Consider the following 19,600-nt stretch of genomic DNA (forward strand, 5'->3'; position numbering starts at 1 on the left):
TTTTGCTGAAAGGATAATTCCAAAATAGAATCCACAAGTCTGATAATTTAGTTTGTGCCCTCTGGAATTACAAGACTTATTGCACTCCATCTGGTAAGAGAGATGTTTGAAATTATTTATTTTGCATTAAGGAAAAAAGGAGCTGACATGCTGTGCTGTTTATCTTCATGGGCAGATCTTCTAGGTCTAGCTTTCAAATGGACTACTGAAATATTAAGGGCTTCGCAGGCAGTGCAGTGTTAGAGAATTCTCCTGATAATGCAGAAGACGCCAGAGAAGTGGGTTCAACCCCTGGATCGGGAAGAAGCCCTGGAGTAGGAAATGGCAACCCGCTCCAGTATTCTTGCTTGGAAAATTCCACAGACAGAGGAGCCTGGCAGGCTACAGTCCGTGGGGTCACAGAGTCAGACACAACCGAGTGACTATATATGAATTATTTTTAATGAAACTTTTTATCATAAAATAAATTCCCTTTATCATTAAAATAAATATTTTATGGCCATAAATATCTACTTTTATTATTTTAGGACATTTTAAAATCATCATTGAATTCTAAAAAAATATTTATAATGATAGAAACATAATTTTATAATTTATGAAAGGAATCTTAGAGATCATTTAGATGCCATATTTTACTGATGAGGAAACAAGGCTCAAGAGTTAAGATAGAAAACATAAGCATCATCTACGGTGATAAAACATCTCAACTTCGTTCAGAGTTTCATTTACCAAATGTCTTGATTTTTTTTCTTTCTTTTTCTTTTATTTTTTAAATTATTTATTTTAGTTGGAGGCTAATTACTTTACAATATTGTAGTGGTTTTTGCCGTACATTGATATGAATCAGCCATGTGTGTACATGTGTTCCCCACCCTGAATCCCCCTCCCACCTCACTCCCCATCCCATCGCTCTGGGTCATCCCAGTGCACCAGCCCTGAGCACCCTGTCTCATGCATCGAAACATTTCCAGTTGATAGCCTTATAAAAGGATACCAGAAATATCATTCAAGGGAGTATGCTACATTGACCCATTTACATTTCCCAGAAAGCTAAGAAACTGACATTTACTTTGGTATATTTCAAAAGTGAAAAATAATTTTAAATGTTATAGATTCATTAGGCCAACTTATTGACATTGATTAGGAGTTGCAGTCAGATTTTCATTTTCACTTTTTGCTTTACCCAGAAAGTAAAAAAGAAAATTTCAAGGATTCTTTAAATCTTTAGATTCAAATAAGCAGCTCCAAATTCTGTTTAGCTATGGAAATGTAAAATGTAATTTCATAGGTATGTCAGACTGCCTCAGAAATGATCAAGATGGTTGTTCATTTAGTCCAAGACTTTCTCCTCCTTTGGAGAAGAGAAGAGAGCTGGTGGGTGAAATGAGCTCCACCTAGACAGGGCTTGTCTGCCAGCTCCTAGTTGGAGCATCACACAGTATCCAGCACATCATAGGTGCTCAGAAAATATGAGTGGAATGAATAAATGAATATTTCTCAATTTGAAAAGCCAGTTTACATCCCAGTACAAACATTCCCCTTGTTTTTAAATTATCAATAATGTGTTTAATATATATATTGTTATTTAGTTTAGATGCAACATAAATTAATTCTTCATAGAAAAAAAAATTATGGTGAGAGTGCAGAATGGATGCTTTGACTAGCACAAAAGAAAGTGCTCTCCAGGGAGGACTGCTCAGCCTTATGTGGTGGCCTGGTCAGGAAGGGCATTTGGGGGAGAATAGATACATGTGTGTGGATGGCTGGGTCAGTCTGCCATGGCCTGAAACTATCACAGCATTGTTAGTCAGCTATACTCCAATATAAAATTAAAAAGTGTCTAAAAAAGCAAGAGTAGGTGCTATCTCTTCCAGCTGTGAGTGGAAGGAGAAGGGAAATGAGGTTGCCTGAGGATGAACATTCTATTGGGCTTCCCAGATGGTTCGGTGGTAAAGAATACACCTGTGATGCAAGAGACACGAGAGATGTGGGTTCGATCCCTAAGCTGGAAAAAACCCCTGGAGTAGGAAAGCTGCTCAAGTATTCTTGCATTAAATTCCATGGACAGAGGAACCTGGTGGGCTGCAGTCTATGGGCCACAAAGAGCTGGACAACACTGAATGCAATCATGAACATTCTATAGTTGGCTCTTTGCCTACTTCCCCAAATTATCCTTCTTAGGAGAGTTTCCAAACAGGGCAATTTCTGTCCACATACTTTTTTCTTTTAATCCCTTTCAAGTTAGAGTTAAGGAGTTATTATTCTCCTTGGAAACCATTCTTTCACCCTCAAATGACTAAACCAAATGAAATTCAGCATGGAGCTGAGAATAAGCATGACATTATATTCCCAAGGACTTTTCTTTTTCATTCCTTAGAAGGTTTGGAATACTTAGCTAGGAGAGTTGTCATGAGTGGTAAATAAATAAGAAAAATAATTTAAATGTGTCTATTCCTTTGGGTCAGAAAAAGAATCATATTAAAAGTTAAAATTAAATGTTATTTACTGCATTTAAGTTTACTGTGTACTCTCCTGATTTTTCTCCCCTAGGAATTCTAAACTAATCTTTTGTTCTTTTCTATCTTTGGTGAGTTTTGTGGCTAATATATGATGTAACGGCTCTTTGAGTAGAGCCTGTCTGCTTAAAAATACATTGAAATGAGGGTACCCTTAGGTTAGTTAAAAAGCACTTCAATTATTGTATGAAAAATCCTCCTGGGTTCAATTTTCATGCCTTATGCAATAGAAATCCTAGGCCTAATACTCAGAGATTCCTTCATCTTATTTAGGGTTTAAGAGGTGAAATTTTTATGTATTTATTTATTTTTGTCAAGATTCTCTCAGTTGCAAGTGTTGGAAACCTATATTGGACTTGGACAAGATGAGTATATACTATAAAATTACAGAGAGTAGATCGCGTGAGAAAGGACTGACCATTCACAAGGGAGGAGGGAAGGCGTGGACAGACAGTTGCCAGAAATCACTCACAGCTCTTCCTATGTCTGTCTGCCTATCTACCTCTCTCTCTCCTGATTTTCTCTGTATATTAGTATTATTGTTGCTGTTGTTTAGTCACTCAGTTGTGTCCAATTTTTTGTGACCCCCATGGACTGCAGCCCGCCAGGCTCCTCTCTTCATGGGATTTCCCTACAAGAATACTGGAGTGGGGTGCCCTTCCCTCTCCAGAGGGTCTTCCTGACCCAGGGAACTAACTTGTCTCTCCTGCATTACAGATGGATTCTTTACTGCTGAGCCGCCAGGGAAGCCTGTATATTAGTATTATTCCTTTCCAAAGAAGCACACAGGCTTCCCCTTACCAGAAAATATATGCATAGACGTAATCTCATTGCGAGTTTAATGGGAGTCCGACAATGTTGTGGTTGTTGAGTCGCTCAGTCATGTCTAAACCTTTGTGACCCCATGGACTGCAGCATGCCAGGCTTCTCTGTCTTTCACCAACTCCTGGAGCTTGCTTAAACTCATGGCCATTGAGTCAGTGATGCCATCCAACCATCTCATCCTCTGTCGTCCCCTTCTCCTCCCACCTTCAGTCTTTCCCAGCATCAGGGCCTTTTCTTATGAGTCGGCTCTTCACATCAGGTGACCAAAGTATTGGAGTTTCAGCTTCAGCATCAGTCCTTCCAATGAATAGTCAGGTTGTATTTCCTTTAGGATTGACTGGTTTGCTCTCCTTGCAGTCCAAGGGACTCTCAAGAGTCTTCTCCAAGACAACAGTTCAAAAGTATCATTTCTTCAGTGCTCAGCTTTCTTTATAGTCCAACTCTTACATCCATACATGACTACTGGAAAACCAGTATTATTAACAAATTTATGATATTAATCACTCTGCCTCCTGGAGTTTAAGTAGAAGTTTAAATGAAAACAGTAAATGCTATAAGGGGAGAATTATAGTAAGAGTTTTTGAAAATAGCTGGAAAAGGCAGAATGTTACAGGGAAGGGTCTGTAGTATGGGAGTGCTGGGGAGGCACAGGGGAACTGAGCAGAGTGGAAGGACATTTGTCATATTAAACACAGATATTATCCTTTTTAAAACATTTTTGGGATGCTAGGGAAATACTATTTTCATTAGTTGCATACAAAAGCCACATTAAAAAAAAAAGAAAAACACATGCCTGGATTTCACAATAAGGCATTTGTTCCTAAAGGAACAAAGCTTAGCTTGTTAAAAATCAAAATTATGTAGTTTTAAAAGTATTTTCGATAAGACAGACCATGGTGTGGACATGATGCACCAGAGCTATCTCCAAGGTCAGGGTCAGTACAGTTCAGTTCAGTCACTCAGTTGTGCCCAACTCTTTGAGACCCCATGGACTGCAGCATGCCAGGCCTCCCTGTCCATTACCAACTCCCAGAATTTACTCAAACTCATGTCCATAGAGTCAGTGATGCCATCCAACCATTTCATTCTCTGTTATCCCCTTTTCCTCCTGCCTAAAATCTTTCCCAGCATCAGGGTCTTTTCAAATGAGTCAGTTCTTTGCATCAGGTGGCCAAAGTATTAGAGTTTCAGCTTCAGTATCAGTCCATCCAATGAATATGCAGGACTGATTTCCTCTAGTATTGACTGGTTGGATCTCCTTGAAATCCAAGGAACTCTCAAGAGTCTTCTCCAACACCATAGTTCAAAAACATCAGTTCTTCAGTGCTTAGCTTTCTTTGTAGTCCAACTCTTACATCCATACATGACTACTGGAAAAACCATAGCTTTGACTAGACAGAACTTTGTTAGCAAAGTAATGTCTCTGCGTTTTACTATGCTGTCTAGATTGGTCCTAAGTTTTCTTCCAAGGACCAAGCATCTTTTAATTTCATGGCTGCAGTCACCACCTGCAGATGATTTTGGAACTCAAAAATAAAGTCTGTCATTGTTTCCACTGTTTCCCCATCTATTTGCCATGAAGTGATGGGACCAGATGCCATGATCTTAGTTTTCTGAATGTTGAGTTTTAACCCAACTTTTTCACTCTCCTCTTTCACTTTCATCAAAAGGCTCTTTAGTTCTTCTTCACATTCTGCCATAAGGGTGGTGTCATCAGCATATCTGAGGTTATTGATATTTCTCCCAGCAATCTTGATTCCAGCTTGTGCTTCATCCAGCCCAGCATTTCTCATGATGTATTCTGCATATAAGTTAAATAAGCAGGGTGACAATATACAGCCTTGACATACTCCTTTTCCTATTTGGAACCAGTCTGTTGTTCCATATCCAGTTCTAACTGTTGCTTCCTGACCTACATACAGATTTCTCAACAAGCAGGTCAGGTGTTCTGATGTTCCCATCTTTTTAAGAGTTTTTCAAAGTCTGTTGTGATCCACACAGTCAAAATCTTTGGCATAGTCAATAAAGCAAAAATAAATGTTTTTTTCTGGAACTCACTTGCTTTTTCGATAATCCAATGGATGTTGGCAATTTGATCTCTGGTTCCTCTGCCTTTTCTAAATTCAGCTTGAACATCTGGAAGTTCAAAGTTCATGTACTGTTGAAGCCTGGCTTGGAGAATTTTGAGCATTAGTTTTCTAGTGTGTGAGATGAGTGCAGTTGTGCGGTAGTTTGAATAAACTCTGGCATTACCTTTCTTTGTGAAAGAGACTGAAAACCACAATCACAGAAAACTATATAATCTGATCACATGCACCACAGCCTTGTCTAACTCAATGAAACTCAATGACCCATGCCATGTAGGACCACCCAAGATGGATGGGTCATGGTGGAGAGTTCTGACAAAATGTGGTCCACTAGAGAAGGGAATGGCAAACCACTTCAGTATTCTTGCCTTGAGAACCCCAGGAACAGTTCAGTTCAGTTCCGTTCAGTCCCTCATTCCTGGCTTGGAGAATTTTGAGCATTACTTTACTAATGTGTGAGATGAGTGCAATTGTGTGGTAGTTTGAACATTCTTTGGCATTGCCTTTTTGGGATTAGAATGAAAACTGACCTTTCCCAGTCCTGTGGCCACTGCTGAGTTTTCCAAATTTGCTGACATATTGAGTGCAGCACTTTCACAGCATCACCTTTTAGGATTTGAAATAGCTCAGATGGAATCCCATCACCTCCACTAGCTTTGTTTGTAGTGATGCTTCCTATGCAGAGTACATCATGTGAAATGCCGAGCTATATGAAACACAAAATGGAATCAAGATTGCTGGGAGAAATATCAATAACTCCAGATATACAGATGACACCACCCTTGTGGCAGAAAGCAAAGAGGAACTAAAGAGCTTCTTATGAAGGTGAAAGAGGAGAGTGAAACAGCTGGCTAAAACCCAACATTCAAAAAACAGATCACGGCATCCGGTCCCATCACTTCATGGCAAATACATGTGGAAACAATGCAAACAGTGATAGAATTGGGGGGTGGGCCTCCAAAATCAATGCAGATGTGACTGCTGCCATGAAATTTAAAAATGTTTGTCCCTTGGAAGAAAAACTATGACAAACCTGGACCACGTATTAAAAAGCAGAGACATTACTTTGCTGACAAAGGTTGTTCTAGTAAACTAGGGTTTTTCCAGTAGTCATGTGTGGATGTGAGAGTTGGACCATAAAGCTGAACACCGAAAAATTGTTGCTTTCAACTGTGGTGTTGGAGAGGACTTTCAAGAGTCCCTTCAACTACAAAGAGATGAAACTTATAAATCTTAAAAAAATCAATCCTGAATATTCATTGGAAAGACTGATGCTGAAGCTGAAGCTCCAATACTCTGGCCACCTGATGCGAAGAGCTGAATCCTTAAAAAGACCCTGATGCTGGGAAAGATTGAAGTAAGAGAAGAAGGGGATTACAGAGGATGAGGTGGTTCAATGGCATCCATCCAAAAATGGATATGAGTTTAAGCAAGCTCTGGGAGATGGTAAAGGACAGGGAAGGCTGGTCTGCTGCAGTCCATGGGATCACAAAGAGTCAGGTGCTACTAAGCAACTGAACAACAACAACAGATAACAGTTGAGGATAGATAGCCAGTTAAGACTCTGGGACATATGAAAAATGCAATTTGGTATGGAGTAGAAAAGTTCAGAAGAGACTGAAGGCAAGGAGGGAATGCTTGCCAAGTCCAGACAGAATTAATGAGAATCTGCACAGAGTATTGTGAACACAAAGCTCAGACATACATGATGACGAGATAAATGAACAAATTCCCATGACTCACTAGATGGGGAAATCACTCAAGGGGTCAGTCAAATGTGATGTACACTTTTTAAACTAAGTGATGCTACCTAATGGGAAAATACGATGATTCGTCTTCTATGAGAGATGTTGAGATGCTGGGGAGCCGTCCTCAGCTAGAGATGCTCAAAGGCCGTTGACACAAAAATGTACTGAAGCAGTTAAAAGAGTCAGAGAAGACTGATGTGGGAAATGTTGAAGATCTTGTAAATGAAGAGAAGAGAGTTTCTTATGAGAGTGGTTGGCAGCTGACATACTACCAAGAAGATAAAGTCGTGATTCCCAAACCATGTGCTGTGGCACCATGAGATACTGTGTTGAACTCACAAGGGCATTGTGAGATGTTTTGCATTTTCAAAAGAAACAGAGCAGCATCTATTGGAATCTGTTCAAAGCCCTTCTACTGAGTTATTTGAACCTAATCTTTTGATAAATGGAACTGGTTCCTTCTTTCTTTTGGCTTAGGGATGCCATGAAAAAATGATTGCGATCTTAAGGGTACAGTGAACTAAAAAAACTTGTGGATCTCTAGAATAATAAAAAGTTCACTACTGAGACTTGGCCAATGAGTTCAGTAACAAAAGAGTTTTTGTAATCTTAAAGTGAAATCAGGTAAATGCCAGTGGTTGGAGTGGAAGCGAGATGGTGGGGTTGAAGGAAATAGGGTGAGGCATTACAGTTGGCGGAAGCAGCCGCCGGTCTTCCATTTTAGGCACAGAAAGAAAAGCAAAGTCAAAGATGGAACAAAAATTCAGTGCTCTGAAGGATAAGAAAATAGAGATGTGTTTTTAGGCAAAAGGCAAGAATGTGTCCAATATGAAGAAAGTTTGAGAGAAGAAAGTGAAATGGTAGTCCTCCTGCAGGAGGGGGAAGATGGGAAGCAATGCGAGGGGAGCCCCTTTTTCAGGGAAGGCGGGGTAAGGAAGCCAGGGAATCGCATATCTCTCTCCAGCTTTCAGGGCCACCCAAGGAAGAAAGCATTATCCCTGCCTCAGAGGTGAGGAAGCTGAGTTTAGGGTAATGAAGACAATGAAGATAAAGTTTCACAGCTCTTTTGAGACAGAGAAGAGGGAATCTGAAAGGGTGTCTTAGAGCCTGGGTGGCTTAAACAACGCACATTTATTTTTCACAGTTCTGAAGGCTGAGAAGAACAACATCAAGATACCAGTAGATTTAGTGTTTGGGGAGAGCCCAGTTCCTGGTTCATAGAGAGCTTTATTCTGTGTCCTTATGTGGTGGAAGGGGTATGGGAGCTGTTGGGGTGCTTCATAATTATGGGCACTAATCCATCCATGAAGGCTCCTAATCACCCAAAGTTCCCACCTCTTACAGTGAGGGTCAGGATTTCAATATATTTATTGATATTTGGGAGGGACACAACATTCAGTCCGTAAGTTTCTATACTATTTCCGTCTTCTTCAATAACGTGCACACGAATCTCCCGGGAATGTTATTAAAATGCAGATCTTTATTTAATCCAAAGTGGTAGGGGCTGAGAACTTGCATTTTTTGTTGCATTCTCTGGCAATGCCAATGCTGATGAATCCTGTCCCACACTTCAAGTAGCAGGATCTATAAAGCCAACGCATAGCTCAGAGTTTCTAGAATAATGCCAGGTATTACGTAAGCATTTGACAAATATTTGCTGAATTGTGGCTGATTTGAATAGTTTAGATGAATGTGTGTGTTCTGGGAGCACAGGAGGTGGGAACCAGCTCTGAGAAGAATAAGCAGCAAGTGCTGATGGTCCAAGGGAGGGGCAAGGAGGAAGGCCAGGGTGTGCAGCACACGGGAAACTTCTGCGGAACTGTGCGGGAGGTTGGTGCTGGCAGCTGTGGGGGTGCTGAACACAGATGTATGTCAACCTCAGAACTGAGTGAGCTGAAGGGCTGAGTGATCTCAGGCTCAGTGGCTTCACTGCCTGGATGTTGATGTTGCTGAGAAAGAGGGTGGGAGGGAGCTGTAAATGTGAGCAGGAGCTGGCAAAATCGAGAAGTGATCCTGAATGACACTGAACGCTGGAGATGAGAACATGGAAACAGAAGCATGGATATCACTGAATTCAGAAGCACTGCTCAGAGACTTAGCAGGAGCTGTAAAATGAGAGACCACCAAGATCCCCTATGTCTGGCAAAGAATCCAGAATCAACGGAAGAGACTTTGAAATCACTGATTCCCCAGCCCTGTCCCTAAACATGTAGGGGCCATAGGCCTAGGGACAGGCCCTGGAATCTGTGTTTTCAAGCAGTTGCTCACAAGAGATTCTGGTGTTGCCACCAAGGTTGGGGATCCCTGGATTACCCTCTGTAATTCCTTGGGCTGAACTGGGGAGGAGGAAGGTCACCTGTGGAGGGGAAAACCCTGTGGGTATCTCTCAATTAGAATAGAGGTGCTGTGAGAATCCTCAAGGAAATGGCAAGAGTCTGCACAGTAGAATTTTACATCTAACTCATTTGATAAATAGCATTAGCAGGATATAATATTTCTTGATTTCTTTAATTGTGACAGTCATGATCAGGTACTATCTTTTGAATGATCAAATAGGTTTTCTGCTGCCCTAAGCTCCAGTTAATATTTGTTCAGATTTAATCTGCCTCACAGATGAGTGCATTGAATTTCATGTTAATGTCAAGTTAATGTGGATTCTTTATGGCAATTCTGTAAAAGAATTTCTCCCTCAGCTTCTTTTATTCTCTCAGATAAGAAGAGGTTATTAAAAACAATTTCTAAAATCATAACAAAAAGGCAGCTTGGGAAAGTGGTAACAACCACAAAGTGAGGAGCCTAATTTATCTGGGTTTGTACAAAGTTCTGGTCTTCCCAGGTGGTTGTTCTGGTGGTAAAGAACCTACCCGCTAGGAGAAATAATGAGACACAGGTTTGATCCCTGGGTCTGGAATATTCCCCAAAGGAAGGCCTAGCAACCCACTCCAGTATTCTTGTCTGCAGAATCCCGTGGACAGAGGAGCCTGATGGGCTACAGTCCATAAGGTCTCAACGAGCTGGACACAACTGAAGCAACTTAGCATGCATGCACACACACATACCCAGTGCTGCCAAGTACTTCCCTCATGTGTCAATATGACCTCATAGGACAACTCTTAGGACTGAATAAGTTAAATATTATACGTTAGTACATTTAAACTTATCAAACTGTGCCTGGCATGTGTAAATTATCAATGAAAGTTTGCTAGTGTTTGATTATATTGCCTTGGTACTGTTGTAGCTACCACATATACATAACTGGCAGCTGTATATGAGAATCTCCATCTCTGGGGAACAGGGTGAATGTTCAATAGGAAGTCCACACCATCTATTTGGTGCACCAGTAAGAAGGCTTAAGTCCAGTTGCTACTGCTGCCTAAGCAATGGCAGAAGGTTCCATAGGTTCTTCATGTAGAATAAAGAAAGAGAAGTGCTTGGAAGGCACAGTTACTCTCCCGTAATTGACAAGCATTTATTGAGCACCTACTGAAAGCTAGAAATTGTGGAGAGCTGGGGTTTTGAAAACATAGTCACTGCCCTCTTGACGCTTAGTCTGGTAAGCAAATAAATGCAAGACAAAATACTTGCTATCATAGCAATGTGTCCAAAATTCAAAATGGTAGCACAGAAGAGAATTTCCAGCGCTCTTTGGAAGTTACCCACATAGGATACAAAACATCAGTTTCCAAGATGGGTAACTCATGTCATCCTTGAAGTGATTAAGCAATGAATAATAACTGGAAACCAAGAATTATAAATCACAGTTGATTATAACTTACATTTGTATCACACTCATTTTTATTTTAAACTTCATAGTACCTCCAAGATAGAAAGGCATTGATTATCTCATTTATAACCAAGAAAATGTAGGTTCAGGAAATGTAGGCTCTATGACCAAAATCATAGTTTTAGTAAGTCATAGAGTGGGAATTGGTACCTGGGTCCACACTGTTAGCTATCATTGCACTTGGCAAAAGCAAGCCCAATAATCTAAGAAATCCTGTTCAATTAGAAAGAGATAGTAAGAATTACATATTAAAACCTAGATAATGTATAGTCTAAAATTATTTCCTTATTACCTATGTGTTGTAAAATGTCTGACAATTTTACTCTTGCTGACCTGGAGAAGGAAATGGCAAGCCGCTCATATTCTTACCTGGAGAACCCCATGAACAGAAGAGTCAGAAACAACTGAAGCGACTTAGCACACATAGCACAGAAACATCAATCACAGATTTTTCTAACCTCAGATACTGTTTGATGTGGCATGGGAGAGAGAAAGGGTGCTTTGCTTGTGATCATGTAAAATAGCCACCTGGCGTTTTGTTTTTTTTTTCTCTCCCCCCCCCCCAGCTTATTCAAAAATTGACTGATGTTGCTGAAGAATGTCAGAATAATCAGTTAAAGAAGCTCAAAGAAATCTGTGAGAAGTAAGCCTCCATTTTCTTACAATGGATTTGTACATGTAAATGTATTAAGTACAACTTGCTATTGGATTGATCATTTTTCCCTTTTGCTTCCATTTTGCCTTCAGAGAGAAGAAGGAATTAAAGAAGAAAATGGATAAAAAGAGGCAGGAGAAGATAACAGAAGCTAAATCCAAAGACAAAAGCCAGATGGAGGAGTAAGTAGAAAGAACCCTTTTCTCCCACCTTTTACCCGGGGATTGTCCTCTATAGAATAACAGCGGTTCAACCGTACAAAGACCTGTCTGTGAAATTTCTCCTCAAATTAACCTGCCAAAGACCCACTTTGTAAGGGTTTTCACTGAAGCACTGAGGTGCCCACAGGCCCTAAGGAAAAAGCTCTATCTTCTCTTCTGATATTGTCAGACAGCCTTCCTGCCATTTAGTGAAAATAGAGCTTGTGCCTTGGGTAGAACCTGACCTCTGTCAGAGCTGACAAGTTGTATCTCCCTTGCTGCAGCAGTAAGAAGAAAGTTGAGAGTTCTATAAACTTTCATCTGGAAACCTGCAGTTCCCATGTTTGTCAAAGATGGATGAGTTCAAGTAATCATTTCTTTGTCATTCATTTTCAGGGAAAAGACAGAGATGATCCGGTCATACATCCAGGAGGTGGTGCAGTACATCAAGAGGGTATGTCATGTTCATGAATCCCTCTCTCTTTTGCAAACCATGTTTGATGAGTACTGTATGAGTCTCTGGAGGGAAATGCCACACTTCGTGGTAATTCTTTATCTCCAGCCCCCAGCCGAGCAACTGCCCAGAGCAGCCAGTGTGTAATCAGTGTTTCTGCAAGTTTAATTGCAAACCTCTGTATAAAAAGGTTCATCTAAAGATAGATGTTAAGAATCTTTTCTAGAGTCAGGAACCTAGCAACATGATGTCAAGGGGACCTCCCTGAAAAGAACCTTTTGTTACTGCTGTTGTTAAGTTGCTAAGTCGTGTCTGACTCTTTCGCGACCTCGTGAGCTAGCCTGCCAGGCTCCTCTGTCCATGAGATTTCCGATGCAAAGATACTGGAACAGGTTGCCATTTCCTTCTCCAGAGCATCTTCCCCTATCAGGGATCAGACCCGCATCTCCTGCATTGGCAGGCAGATTCTTTACCACTGAACCAGCAGGGAAGCCTCAAAGAAACTTTAGTTGTCACCAATGGTAGATGACAACTTCTAAAGGTTTTTAATTAATTTTAATTGGTATTATGGACATTTTCAGACATTAACAAAGCTGTGAGAATGGTATATCCAGTGGTCATATCACTGCCACGCCTGTGTGCCCTTCACCCAGCTTCAACACTTACATGTCTCCTATACTTGTAAGGACAGTTCTTGACCAGGATGTGAAAAAGTTAAACGCATGCCATAAATCTGAAAAGGTGTTTTTTGTTTTTTTTTTCCTGAAAACATTCACTTGAATGTTTAGATGAAAATGACTTTTTCTGTAAATGTCTTACAGTTAGAAGAGGCACAAAGTAAACGGCAAGAAAAACTCGTGGAGAAACACAAAGAAATCCGCCAGCAGATCCTGGATGAAAAGCCCAAGGTAAACTGAACCAAATAATCATACACAGTAACTTCATTTTCTTTCCATTTAATTAGAATAAAACCTCCCTAGTTCATATCCCTCTTGCACAGTCTCAGACCAGTTCTTGCACGTGAAAGTCATGTAACTTTCTCAATTATGGAAAAAAATCTTGACAGCAATATTCAGTAAGCATTTATCATCACTGCTGCTGTTGCTGCTAAGTCGCTTCAGTCATGTCCGACTCTGTGCAACCCCGTAGACGGAAGCCCGCTAGGCTCCTCTATCCCTGGGATTCACCAGGCAAGAACACTGGAGTGGATTTCCATTTCCTTCCCCAGTACTGGTCAGCTTTAAAAACTGCAAATACATGAAACTCAGATCCTAAAGTTTGATTTTAGTTAGTCTTGGATGTAGCTCAGGCATAGATATTTTTAAAGCACACCTTCCCCCTCCACCCCCTCACCCCCTACCTCCCTTCCAGGAAAGAAAAGAAGTTAGCTAAGCCTCTTTAGCTCTAAACAGATGATGTAATATTGTAATGTCAGGCTCTGTCCAGCAGAGGATGTCTTGTACCAAAATCACCCTGGTATTTAATCTAACAAAATATTCTCTTAAACCAAAACAAAAAAAAGAAAGAAAATAATTTTTCCCCATAATAGTTTATTGGGGCTCCACTTTAAAATAACCTTATGTTTATTTGGTGAAAATCAATTGTTTCATGAATATTAACTTTAAATGAACTAAATATATATAAATCAAATGCTCTCAGGTTACCAAAACCTCAGTTTTAGATCATTCTATTAATTTTGATTTGTCATTGACTATTGTTCTGTTTGTGAAAAGTGTGCTTTTCAGTTTTCCTGTTCTTCCATCTACAATTTAAAATACCTTCTTTAACAGGCTCTGCTGTTAAGTACCTACAAAGATCAAGTGTCACTTTTGTTTTGTTGTATAGTCCATTCATCAATGTGCTTTGTAAAGGTTTCTTGTGGCTAATTTAAAATACTAATACATTTTTGTCATTGTTTCTGATCTTATCCTTTCATACTTGTTGGACAGAACTTTTATTTAATGTTGCTAATTCAAAGTTTTTTGACTTGGGAATATAGATTCTCTAACTGTGAGGAAAATCCAAGAATTAATAATTTGAGGCATGCTGTTAATTTTTATATTTTTATATAAATATACAATTTAATACTCTTTCAGACAACAAGGATTGAAAATGTATGTATTTGAATATATAACTATGGAATCATTATTGTTAAGGTGTTTCTGAAATTTCAGTCAAACCTGGATCTCTTGCTCCAAACATTTGAGCATTTAAAAAATAAAATCAATCCTAAATAGAGAGCATTGCAATGTCTAAAATTATGTTAAAATGTATTCCACCTTACTAATGCATAATCAAGAGGTTTATGAATATTTATGTTTTATGTTTAAAATTTATATTTAAAAATATTTATGTTTTTGTTCAGTTGCTAAGGTGTGTTCAACTCCTTGCAACCCCATGAACTGCAAGTATTTGGAACAAAAGATCAAAGTTCAACTGAAATTTCAGAAATGCCTTAAACAATAATGAGTCCCCAGTGATATATTCAAATGCATACATTTTCAATCCATGTTGTCTGAATTCCAGTTTGTCATTACTTTGTATACTTGTATGATATACTTAGCTTAAGATTGATATTTCACTAGCCAGTTTTTATATTTCTAAAAAATCTCCCTTGGAAAACATTGTTATTCCCATATAGTTTTGCTTCACTTTCATTTTTGTCCAAAAATGTCAACTGCTCTACGTGTGTGTGTGTGTGTGTGTGTGTATGTATGTGCGTGCGCGCGCGCACTCAGTCATGTCCAACTCTTTGCATACCTCTGCCTATGGAATTTTGCAGGCAAGAATACTGGAGTGGGTTGCCATTTCATACTCCAGGGGATCTTTCTGATTCAGGGATCAAATCCATCTCTTGTGCCTCCTGCACTGGCAGGCAGATTCTTTACCACTAGTACCGCCTCAGAAGCCCACTTTACTCATAAATAAAATGCAATCACAAATGTGTTTAAGTTACATAAATCTCAGTATAAATAACCCTACAAAAGTTTTATGTTACTGCTCTGGTTCACCATGATTAAAATCAACTTCAGTAGTAAATGTCTTCATTAATATAACCAAACATTAGACCAAATAACTGTTGGATAATATATCAGTCAGTGTGCATACAGCAGCAACTTTACAGAAAACCCAGTTAAAACTGGATTAAGCAATAATGTTTAGTAAATCACATTACTGGAAGTTCAAAGGTGGTGAAAGTTCAGGAATAGTTAATTTAGTGGTTGAATAACCTCATCAAGAATCAGAGTCTTTTCAGAATTTTCACTGTGTTATCTTATATTGTTGCCTTTCATCCCCAGGCTGCAAACCCACAGTTACAAGATAGCTGCCATAGCTCCATGCATTACAACCTTACATAAAACTATTCAAAGGCAAATAGTCTTCATCTTGTAACTGATTACAGGTTTGAAGAAAACTTCCTAAATCTCCTCAATAGGCCTCCCCTCATTGGCTAGAATTGTGTCATATGCCCATTCCTAAACTAATTACAAGCAGGAGAGTGTAATTTTCACGATAGGCTTAAAGTAATTAGAACTTACTCAGAAGGGGAGAGGAAGTTCACTTTCTCCTCAGTTCCACTCTCACTAGGCTCCTGAACAAAACTGATGTTTTCTTGTTAAGAGGAGAGACACCAGTTGGGTAGGTAATTAACTGTGGGTGTCCTACCACATGTATAGCAAGTTTCCATTTCTTTATTGGCCCCTGAGAAAGAGATCTGAAGTGTTTATGAATTTTTAGTCATTCTGTTGTCTTTATTTTTTATTGCAAATAGGTACCATCATGGTTTCTCTTTGCTTTTCACTCATGAGGTTGCTCTTAATGACCATCCTGTTGTGTCTGGATTTGAAGGTTGCCCTTGAAGATCATTGGTTCTATGGCAAACTAAAGCATTTATTGAGAAGTGTTCTTCAGGGCCTAAAAATTTTGTGCTTTGAAAGCATGACATGTGCTTTGGAACCATACTGTAATAAGAAACCATGATTTTTAATATTGTAGGACACAGTGACTAATAAAGGGAAATGACCATGACCAGGAGCACTAATAAACAGTGGAATAAAACAATAAGGTCAAGTGCCTGTCAAATGGAGGACCAAAACACAGGATGGCAAACCGAGCAGGTGAAAGGCCAGGCCAGAAGAGCAGTCCTCCTTGCTCATGTAACTGCTGGATGTGGACCAAAAATAGAATGGCACTGGCTTTGAAATAATCCCTCTTCACATCTGGTATTGGAATGGCCTTTAAAACCTGACATAGATATGAGGGACACTAACAAAAGTAGAAATGAAATAGAAAGAGAGGCAACTCAAGGAAATGAAAGTGACCAACAGTGTCTAAGAGAAAGGTTAATTGACTGAGTTCCATTCAGTCAGAAAGATGAGAAGACAGGGTGATTTTACGACATGTAGAAATTTATAAACTGTTTCATCACTCAAAGTTGGACAAGGAAATTGAGTTGACAATGTAGTAGGTAATAGTAAGATAGCTGCAATTTTATGAATCCAATTCGATGGACGTGAGTTTGAGCAAGCTCCAGGAGTTGGTGATGGCCAGGGAAGTCTGGCTTGCTGCAGTCCATGGGGTCTCAAAGAGTTGGACACAACTGAGCGACTGAACTGAACTGAATTTTATGAAGAGGAAAGATGACAAACTTTGCCAGAAGTTGCCGAAGAGAATAAAGTTCCTCCTTCAAGTGTTTTTTTCAGGTGGGATAAGCAATTTTTAATTAGAAACCTGGAAAGGCTAATCTTTCACTTAGAGCAAATCATACACCACATGGCATCATATTTCTTCCCATTCATTAATGTCTTTTGCCGTACTGTTGACTATAATCATTTTCTTCCTCTTCATCCACTTATTCTAATGATTGTGATCATGTTTTTCCTGTTCTTAACCTCCACGTAAACAAGGAAGGTGCTCTGTTTCCATTCCTATTTCTCTCCTAGTGCCGCTATTTGCAGTTTTCCTGAACCGCAGTCATGATCTGTGTGATTTTCCAAGTGTTTGGTAACCAAATAGTTCCTTTAAAAGTGGACTAACAAGTATAAATTTTTTTTTTAACCAAAGAAATTTGAAAATCCAGTTGCTCAAAAACAACCATTCTTCAGAGGCAAGGAATTCCGGCTAGATTTAGAGCTAGTTAACAGATGTAGATTAATTGAAAATATAGCCTTTTATTCAACCATGTACTTATGATCTTGAAGGATCAATTCAAGTTCCAAACATGTTTACCATTGCACAACAGAACAGAATAAGGTGCCTCAGTCAAAACCAGGTTAAAAATCCATTTCATTTCCATTCATGGGCAAGAACTTTCATCCTGCTGATATGTATTTGGTAGGGGACCAAATTTAGCAAGCTTCCTCTGCCCCCGCCCAGTGTGAAAGCTTATGTGTAGAATCCATTTTTTCACATTTAAAAGGAGATTCAATAAGTCTGTTTCTTTTGTATGTAATTTTTGAGAGAGTTGAGGAAACTGGAAGTAAATGATCCTTAGAGGCAACTTATACAATAGATAAACATTTTGGCTCTCAATTGGGTATAACATTATATTGTACATTCCTATATGTAAATCCCATGGAAATTTATTAAGTTCTTAAGAGAGAATACTCAGCTCCTTGTCAATGGAGTTCTAAATTCTGGAGAAATGCTCAAAGTGAAGTCTCTCAGTAATGTCTGACTTTTTGCAACCCCAAGGACTGTAGCCCATCAGGCTCCTCCGTCCATGGGATTCTCCAGGCAAGAATACTGGAGTGGGTTGCCATTTCCTTCTCCAGGGGATCTTCCCTACCCAGGGATCGAACCCAGGTCTCCCACATTGCAGGCAGACGCTTTAACCTCTGAGCCACCAGGGAAGCCGGAGAAATGCTCAACTGCATGATTATTTGCAGCCAGGTATCTGATTCAGTCTTTGAATGTCTGCTGTTCTCAGATTTGTTCAAAGTGTTCTCTTCCTGAAATCTATACCTTCAGAATTCTTAAGATGAATGCAATAAACCCTAACCAGTCTTTCAACTCAGTGACATAACTGGTTTCCTTGGGATTTCCATACTTGGGTTTGCCAAAGTCAGCAGGAAAGGGCTTATGTGTACAAACAGTGTTAGAAACAACTCAAGGACCCAACTGCCAGTGCAAAGAAATAACACCTCTATTGCATGTGACTCAGAACTGATTCATTCTGAAAAAGATATCTGCCTTTTTCTTGAACACTTCAAAGAGATTTAGTTTAACTTGTTGAAGCATTATTAATCAGGAGTTGCCCTGAATCTGCTGTGATTCCTCCAATGTCTATTGATCATTTTGCAGCTATGGGCTATCATTATGAGAAAAATCATCTTTTCAGGGGACTTTTTCATGAACCATCTCCATAACCTCATAAAAGTCGATAAATGTGTAATTTACTTTTTCTCTGACACTTAATTTGTTTTTGATGCTTCTTAGAACACAGGTTTTCTGTTTTAATTTAGCTCATCAGCAAGACAGAATTCCAGGAAGCTTTAGGGCATTTTAATTTCTACCCAAAGAACATTTCATCATGTAGCTACTGTTGTCCCCCCCACACACACACACACCCCTTCACCAGGGGAATATAGACTGATTTTCCTCATTTCTCCTCTGACATCTTTGTAACAGGGTGAGTGACTCATCCCTCTGGGTGAAGTTAGTCTTGTCAGACCCACCACTGGGCCCTGAGGTAGAAACCTACATGCAGTTATTTCAGTCTGCCTTCCCAGTGTTCAGAGAGAGACCAATTTAGGGATTTAAAGTAGATGCTCCTATATTCCATGATTCATTTGTGCCTTCTCTGATCCTCTGGAGAGATGTGCGTTCTCTCTGCCAGCATTCATTGGGCCCTCTCGTAAAAGCCAGGCCAAAGAGTGCAAACTGGCTGCTTATCAGTTCTACTTTTTGTCAAGTACTGGATGATCCATCCATTGGTTTGGTTTTTTAATTTTTCTAGTTGGAAGAAATTTTCATTTCATTTTTATCAATGTGAAGAAATGACTTTTAAAAATATATACAGCTATTCATTATTTTCTGTAAAGTAAAGCTTAATCATGCTTTACTTCCTTTGGGCAATATTCAAACATTAAAGCAGTGTTTTAAACTCCATTTGTCTCCTCTTGATTTATTTTTGAAATTTCATTATATTGATTTCTACACCCACAAGACATTATTGTTTCGTGTCATATAGGCAGCATTCATTTAGATTTATCTTTATATTCACAAACTTCTTAGCTGGATACGTGTGTCTCAGATCATCCATTTGGGATCATTATCTGCCACGTCCTTTAGAAGTTCCTTTCATAGAGTCTACTCATGGTAAACCCCTT

The 19,600-nt window shown here is 39.4% G+C and overlaps 1 protein-coding gene across 3 annotated transcripts in view; it reads left to right on the forward strand.

Moving 5' to 3' along the window:
• The window catches only part of PLCB1 (phospholipase C beta 1), an 877,017-nt gene that overhangs the window by 759,461 nt on the left and 97,956 nt on the right, over positions 1 to 19,600 (forward strand). For all 3 annotated transcript variants that reach the window (XM_069546383.1, XM_069546382.1, XM_069546384.1), the window contains 4 exons: positions 11,527 to 11,603; positions 11,708 to 11,797; positions 12,212 to 12,269; positions 13,091 to 13,177. In XM_069546383.1, the coding sequence (XP_069402484.1) occupies positions 11,527 to 11,603; positions 11,708 to 11,797; positions 12,212 to 12,269; positions 13,091 to 13,177 (312 nt within the window). The remainder of the gene's footprint in view (positions 1 to 11,526; positions 11,604 to 11,707; positions 11,798 to 12,211; positions 12,270 to 13,090; positions 13,178 to 19,600) is intronic.

This window comes from Ovis canadensis, chromosome 13 (assembly GCF_042477335.2).
Source record: "Ovis canadensis isolate MfBH-ARS-UI-01 breed Bighorn chromosome 13, ARS-UI_OviCan_v2, whole genome shotgun sequence".
NCBI lineage: Eukaryota > Metazoa > Chordata > Mammalia > Artiodactyla > Bovidae > Ovis > Ovis canadensis.